Source organism: Trachymyrmex cornetzi, unplaced genomic scaffold (genome assembly GCF_001594075.2).
Source record: "Trachymyrmex cornetzi isolate Tcor2-1 unplaced genomic scaffold, Tcor1.1 scaffold144, whole genome shotgun sequence".
Lineage (NCBI taxonomy): Eukaryota > Metazoa > Arthropoda > Insecta > Hymenoptera > Formicidae > Trachymyrmex > Trachymyrmex cornetzi.
Window position 1 is genome coordinate 275,636 of NW_017296027.1, and position 8,357 is coordinate 283,992.

Sequence of the window (8,357 nt, forward strand, 5' to 3'; positions counted from 1 at the left end):
AAGAGATGGTAATCCGACGGTGCCAAGCCTGAAGAGTACGCTGGATGCGGAAGAACTTCCCATTCAAGTTCTAGAAGTGCCTGCTTCACGCTTTTCGCGACATGCATGCGCTTATCATGCAACAAAATGACTTTGCGTCGATTGTTGGCTACGGATGATCTTTTTTGCATTAATTCGTCACTCAATCGGCCTTTCGAGTAACATTTAACTGTTTTCGACAACTCTAAAAGCGTTTGAGCTGGATTCTCATCAAGCAATTCTTGCAGCTCGACATCTTCAAATTTTTTCGGCTGTACTGGACGTTCTTTGTCTCTCACATCAAAATCACCGTTTCGGAAGCGTTCAAACCAAACTCTACATGTTCTTTCCAATGGAGTTTTATCACCATACACTTCGAATAAGCGATGCGCTTCAGCTGCGGTATTCTTGAGGTCGAAGTAGTGAAGAAGCACATGTCGGAAAAATAGCTTATCTCGATTCATTTTCAATCGATTGGAAAATCTCTTTGGCGTCGAGAAATATAACCTGTGAGGACCGAATCACTTTCAGCGATGTCTAAACTACAAAAGACATTGACTTCATCATCGAAACTCGCCAGCGTTGAAGCCAGCACCCTCTAGTAGCGAGCGGCAGGAATTAAGTTTAACACTTAATATATCTTATATACAAGGTGTCCCGTAAGTTTTTCACAAGCGCTTTTGTATAGATAGAGCGAACTAAACTGAGTCAAAAAGTCCTCTAAAACTATTTTGCAATTTTCGCAATAATTAACAAGATATTAATTACTAAAACTTACTAAATATTGATCTTTAATAATTTTTTATTCAAATACTATCAACTTTACAGAAAAACTGCAAGAGACAAAAATCATTAATTTTCTTCTCATAGAACTCTAAGAACTTTTTCAGAATTTTTTATCAACTTTTTAGTATTGCATTTTCTTATTTTTACCAACATAAGAAAATACGTTATTAAAAAATTCTGAAAAAATTTTGAAAAAATTCTCAGAACTTTATGAGAAAAAAATAAACAATTTTTGTCTCTCGCTGTCTCCGCTCTATATCTATACAAAAGCGCTTGGCAAAAACTTACGGGATACCCTGTATATTGCTGCAAAATTACAATTTTATTCTCTACAGTCTCTATTGATCTCTCTATTGATAATCAAACTCGGACGATAACATTAAAATCATAATTATTATCACTATTTTTCCCTTAAAGTCTCTTTTCCTTTTTGCTCCCTTTTTTCTTTTTTTACTCAGCTTTTTTTTAGATTTCCGACCCGGAATCCGGTCGGATATTCGGAAAATATCGGATATCTGACTTGAAAAATTGCCTTCCCGAATATCCAATGTTACATTGTTTTCGGATATCCGATAATTTTATGATCTGGTGCATCCTTATTTCAAACTTGATCTGAAGATCCAAGTATATACCTAGAGGTACACTGAAGTTGTTCCTGCGCAGACTCAGCGAGAGATACCTGTGCCACTAATTGTAATTGTAACTCTTCGATGGCAGATTCCGCTTTTTCCGCTCTGGCATCACGTTCTGTTGCCAGTGTCTCGCTGGCTGATATCTAAACAAATATACTTATCATAATCTACATTTATAAAATAAGACTATAACTCCAATAGAATATATTATAAATATATCTCAGTAAAAATTTTTTTATACATAATCATATCACTTTATATAAAATTATGTAAAATGTATATAATTATGTATAATCCATTATATAATTATATATCATTTTATATAATACTGTCTAACTCATATATATATATATATATATAATTATACATAAATTCCTCATAATGTGTATTTATATAGATATGAATATACATAACGATTCATATATATTTTCATACATATTGTCATACACACCCGCAAAAAAAATGGGCCACTAAGTTTTAGCACAAATTTTTAATATGTTCGAGTAACAATATCTAAGATTTCTCAGCCAGATCTTTCGTAGAATCGCTGCTTTATAATACATATATAAACATCTTTCGCGTTATTGTATAGGATTTACGATACGAATACACAATTCATGAATAATTATGTATTTATGCTAATTACATATTTCTGCGATATCCTACGATTTCGTGTAGATAAAAGTTAATAGGGCAAGTGGTATTGATCCTTCTTCCTAGTACGGAAGGAGTATTACATGATATTGAGTCATCCAACGCGAAAGGTGTGACTCATTCGTAAGCTATATTTCTTTCGTCGTGCATTGACCTGACACTGCCTCACAAGTAGATTCTGAGATCTTTAAAAAATGGTGGCGGACACTTGCAATAGCCTAGGTTAAATTAATGAATTGGCAACATGCGGAGGCGTTACGACCGCCTTTTGCGCCCTATGCTGGAATTTGCTTTTGCGCCCCATCACAAGGATTGCTAAGTCTCTGAAGCACCAATCCCCCGCCAATTGCAACGAACCAACAATTCTAAAAAAAAAAAAAAAAGGAATTTCCAACAATTTGCATAACACAGGAATACGAATACAATAAAGAGTCTAGCCGAATAAGCATATGAAAAATGCCCCCAAACCAAATCCAATTTTGAGTACCTAACATTGTTAAGCTCGATAAAAGATTATTTTACACCAAATTTCAACCTGCTAAATTTATTCATGTAGCAGTAATGATGAAAAACGTCAATTTCAATTCTTTATTTTGATTTTCCTATCGTGTGAATTAAAAAACCTGAAAAAATTTGACACATTTTTTAGCATGATATTACATCTAAAAAAATTTTTTTTAGATTTTTTAAAAGTGTGGAACATTATTTTAAAAATTAAAGAACTGAGTTTTAATTTTTAAAACAATGCTCCGCGCCTTAAAAAAATCTGAATACGACATATTTCATTCATTAGGGAATGATCAATTCACCATAATTTATTGAAGACAGTACTCGAATATTTTCGATAGAAACATGCATTAACATTTTTTTAATTTTTTTTAATTCACATTTTTCATAAAAAATCTAAAAAAATTTTTTTTGGACCGGACACCAGACCTGGAATTTCTGGAAAAGTTAAAATTTTGCAGAATATATATAGAGCATTCTCGGAATATATAACGATATACATATAAATGGAATTTTTAACCGATATTTGAATGTTGTTTTTACATTCCGTAAATATTTCGGAACATTCCGGAATACTCTTGGAATGCTTTTTGAGGATTTTAAGAACCTTTTATGGATATTTCAGGAATATTTAGCGTTAACTGGTAATTTTTGTTTGCATTAAGATGTGTTAAGTAATTAGAAAACACCCCTTATATTCTTACATTTTGGGCTGCGTTCGAAAATGTTATGCGAGGATGTGATCCACTTACTGCTGCAAATACTGTTAACCAATCGGAAAAAAGAATTTTACGAATTGACCAATCAAAGAATACTTTAAAGCATTTGTAGCGTAAAGTGAATCATATCCCGAGTGCCTTGTTTTATCCTTGTTGTTCATCCAATATTAAACAAAGATAAGATAATACACGGGGGCAAAATAATGGCGTTTGAATGACGATCTGTCAGTCAAACGAAGTTAAATTCTGATTGGTTACTTCGAATGCAACCCCACTACCGTCATGCGCAATGAAACACCATATTATTCTCTCTACATCATAGAGATGTCTAGTTTCCAAAGGGAAGGGTGAAGAATGAAGAAAGAATGAGTCAGTTGATTCGTGGAATATGAAAGCAGTACGTGTAAAGATCGCGCGTGGGAGAGCTTACCCCTAAGAAAGAAGAGAAGGGAGTTACAACTTTATGTCTCGGACAGGGGTAACAATGACTCATCGAACAACAAATCAATTTTTTATCATCACTGCACGATTGACGAACGCCTATAGAGCTGTTTACTTGAGCGCGGGTCAGGAATCGTGAGCTATATGGCTCACTGAATATTGCTTAAAGATTAGAATTATTGATTTAGAAGAATTGAAAAATTGCAAGAAATTATGATTTCCCTCGAGTGAGTATAAAAAATCATATAAAAATATATAATTTTATATAATTGTATGTATATAATTATATATAATTATATATAAAATATGTCCATCTAAGTATATACAAATTTATATAATTTTATATAATTATATATAAAATATTTTTTCCTGGGGAGAGAAAGAGAAAGCCAACCATTTAAAAAAATCTATTTCCATTAAAAAAAATCGATGTGATCTTGATTTGATCTTGGTAATGCCATCCAAAGTAAAATTCATAACGCCAGTAAACAAATCTTTTAAAACCCTATAACTTTTGTCTGAAACACTTTTTCCTAAAATGCTTAGTTTTCGCCGTCCCAGTACTTTTTATATACCGTGTATATAATTATATCAGTTTACATATTAACTATAATAAATCATGTATAAAAACATATGAATTATCATGTATATTCATATATAAGTACACATAATGAGGAATTTATTTATAATTATATAAGTATTTATGTAATAATTATAAAAGTCATACAGCATTATACAAAATTATATATAAATATATAATGAATTATACTTAAGGCCTAAACACAATGCGAGGCAATAGCGATAGTATAGCGATAGGTATAATATAGAAATAAGAGATAGGTATATAAACTATCGTCTCCCGTTGCACAATGCGGCGAAAGAAATAAAGGGCAATCAATCAGATCGCGCACATACTGTAGTATGCTCTTCTGCTTCAATAGACGTAATCTAAAACCGTTAAGTCACATTAAGTAATTACAGGACAAAAATTACCTTCAATTAAGTATTTTTTAAGCAGATCGATTTTTTTACAAGATCGATTAAAAGTTCGTCAACGAATTGTTCATTATCGCCCACTTGATTATCATCGATGTCTTGTGTGTATGTCATAATATAGTATCAATAATGAATTATCCGTATGGTAATTATTATTACAATAATTAAAACGATCCATTTTTTAAGTTTATCACAATCAAACTAGGAGTCGAAACTGGAATTAAACGTGAAAAGAAATTATAGCGTGTATAAACAGAATAAACAATCTGAACACTGATTGATAGGCTATAAGGCGATAGACACAGAATTCCAATTCGTCGGAAATTTATCGCTATCGCCTTATTCCTATGTGCATTGACATATAGACTGCGTTCAGCAGAAAAAGCAACTTTGCAACTGTTGTAAAATTCTTCAATATGATTGGTCTTGCCCTTAGTTCTTCATTGGATCTAAATGTATGAACCAATTATATTCAAGAATTTTACAACAGTTGCATAGCTGCTTTTTCTGCTGAACGCAGCCATTGATTCCTGTATGTTGGATTCCTCTGTTCCTATTGCTATCGTTATCGCTATCGCTATGCCTATCGCTATCGCTATTGCCTCGCATTGTGTTTAGGCCTTTAATTATATTTATATATTTTTATATAATTTTATATAGTTTTACATAGCTGCATATAATTACGAAAAATTTTTTACCAGATATGTACATATATATTCTTATTCTTGTAATAATAGTAATAATAAACGTTTGTGTGTGTGTGTGTGTGTGTGTGTGTGTGTGTTTTGTGCGCGCTACTAATTTTTTAATTTATAAATCGAAAGAGAAAATGCAACTTTATCCAGAAGAATTCTCTTATCTTCTCGTAATTTCAAAAGTTTCTCTCGATCCTTCGTCATTTGTGCATCGATCGCCTTTAGCTGATCCTGTGCGGTCAAGAGCTCGTTCCTCAAATTTCCCACAGTGACCGATCGGTCTTGGGAGACTTCTTCAGCGTGCTTCAGTTCAATTTCTAATTTTTCTTTTTCCTACAACAAAATGCACAATAACATGCAACTGCGTTTGAAATTTATAAACGATTTAATAATAATATTAACAGGGTTGGGTAAATTAACTTTTTTATAACTAAGTCAAGTTAAAGTTAACAGCTTTGAAAATTTAACCTAGTTAAAATAAAAGTTAATTCATGGTGACATTAATTGAATTAAAAGTTAAATTAATGAAAAAAAGTAATTAAAAAGTTAAAAGCTAAATTTGTTTTATTTCATGATTTCCAGTTAACTTTTTTTTAACTAAATTAAAAAATTAAGTTAAAAGTTAACTTTTTTAACTAACAAGGAGAGACTCACATATCTATTTCATGGATTTTGATCAGCTTTTGCGTGATTATTCTGGGACATGAAAAAATAATCCCTGTAAAGCAATAAATTGCACTTTTGCGTATTTTTCAAGAAAATCGTAATTTTAGGTCGTGACGACGGATCGCTTCGAAGTTTTTCATTGTTTAGAAAAAATTCTTTAAAAAAAGACTCGAATATTAATGGACTAAAATTAAACGAAACAACCGAACAGAGCAAAATACAACTTAAGGAATAATGGATTAATCATACCGATCGGATGGCGTCACGCTGGGACATCACCTCCTCGAGTTGTAACTTCTCGCGATGTAATTCGCTATTCAGTCTACCGACCCGATCGTTCTCGGCGAGCAGCAATCGGCGCAGAAACTCGATCTGCAGGTGCAAGTGTTCCACCTGTTGCTCCAGCTGCGCGATCTCGGCACGTCTACGTCGCCACGCATTCAGTACCAGCACGCGGCACACTACGTTTGCCGCATTGATCGTCGGATCCTTGATTAGACCGATAGTTTCACTCTGTTCGGATTCCGAAGACGGTGTAGCGTCCGTCCAAGATCCGCCACTGCAATAGGCGCTCCCGCCGTTCGTCAAGATATCCTTGCTCCTATCAGCGATTTCGTCAAGACGACTGGCAGAAGACTCGCTCTCTGATCTGAATGATATATAACTTTCTAATTAGATTGATTAGATCGCGCTTTCATAGTAATCAGAATGATAATCATTGCCAGATAGCATGGAACATTCCAACAATATTATGTGGATTTTTCAACATTTATAGGAAATAATATAGGTTTGTTTAGATTTATGCATGAATTATCATTTTATCCTTATTTAATATTCGATAAACAATAAAGATAAAATGATACATCAGCATAAAATAGAACGTACTTATTATCTAATTCTTGTATTATACATGAATCTAAAAATACCATGCATTTTCAATGATTTTGATGTAGGGGAGGTACTGGAATAATTGCGAATACCTAAGGGAAAAGTTAAATAAAGAAAGGCTTAATTATTGTAGTTTAAAGATAAATAACTGGAGTATCTTTGAATAAAAACTTGTTTACTTGATAAATAATTGGCAGTTTTATTTAAATTTTCCCTTAGGTATTTGCAATTTCCCAATCTTCTCTAATATCTGTTTTCAAGAAATCAGCTCACTTGAGATCGCCGATGTCGGAATCAACGACAGGCAGAGACAAGTCCATCATCGATAAACTCTTTTTGCAACAAGGAGAGCCAATGGCCAGGAAACTGGGTGGACATCGGTCAGAGCAGCTTTTGGGAATTGTTGTTGAAGTATCGCGACCAGTTCTAGTCACCGACAATCCGACCGCCAGTCTGTACGGTCTCTTTGGTATGCGATGATCGGTGCATCGGTACGGGCTTGATCGCGGATGACATCTTACGGACGCGGAGCCCGCGGTGGCATACGGTAATCTACGTTGCATGCATCGGGGCAACTTGGTCTCGACCCTGGTGATGGCCGCGAGTCGCGCACCCGGATTCCGTTTTGACAGAGTAATCGTTTCTGGCATGTCGTTTGCAGCTTGCGCAAGACTGTCCTCGAATATAATCGAGATTGTTTGTGCGCACCTCTCGTCATAGAGACGAAACACGGTTGCTGCTAGGAACAAATGACTGCAGAGCTATAATTTTTCAGAATTTCTATAGGAATTTCAGAATTTTTCTATACAATTTTATAACTTTTTAAAAAATTTTGCAAGTCTTTTATACAAATTAGGACACTTTTCAGAAGTGCAAATGTTGAGAAAATCTATATTTTTTCTAGACTTCTTTATCTATATGGTATATATACAGGGTAAGGAAAAAGTACCGGGACACCTAAATAACTTCTGAACGGTTCGAGATGGAGGATTAAAGTTTATAGGGATGCAAATGGCATCATAAAATCTATCATTTCATACCAAGAACGCCTATTTTAACAGCCCCGGAGCGGGGGGGGGGGGGGGGAGGGGCAGAAAAATCTTAAATTGCATGTGGGATCGAGTGAGGGCTCGTTTGAAAGGACCTTAGGAGACGAGAACAACGCGTGGTGTCCCAGGTCTCTGCGATATTTTTTCGCAGAGTTATGATCATTTAAACATTGAGATCTCGCAGTAGCGTTGGGCGAGGACGTGAGAAAGACTTTGAGCAGGCACGTATGGATAAAAGTGCATGTGGGAAGGAAAGTGGTGTGTGTGTGTGTGTGTGTGTGTGTGTGTGTGTGTGTGTGTGTGTGT

The 8,357-nt window shown here is 34.4% G+C and overlaps 1 protein-coding gene across 2 annotated transcripts in view; it reads right to left on the bottom strand.

The window, feature by feature from the left end:
* Nucleotides 1–7,712, bottom strand: part of LOC108757495 (227 kDa spindle- and centromere-associated protein) — a 9,720-nt gene extending 2,008 nt beyond the window's left edge. For both annotated transcript variants that reach the window (XM_018501932.1, XM_018501933.1), the window contains exons 1-4: nt 7,276–7,712; nt 6,364–6,763; nt 5,590–5,781; nt 1,437–1,579 (exon numbers count right to left, since the gene is read on the bottom strand). In XM_018501932.1, coding sequence (XP_018357434.1) covers nt 1,437–1,579; nt 5,590–5,781; nt 6,364–6,763; nt 7,276–7,652 — 1,112 coding nt within the window. In that variant the 5' untranslated portion in view covers nt 7,653–7,712. The remainder of the gene's footprint in view (nt 1–1,436; nt 1,580–5,589; nt 5,782–6,363; nt 6,764–7,275) is intronic.
* Nucleotides 7,713–8,357: the final 645 nt, after the last annotated feature.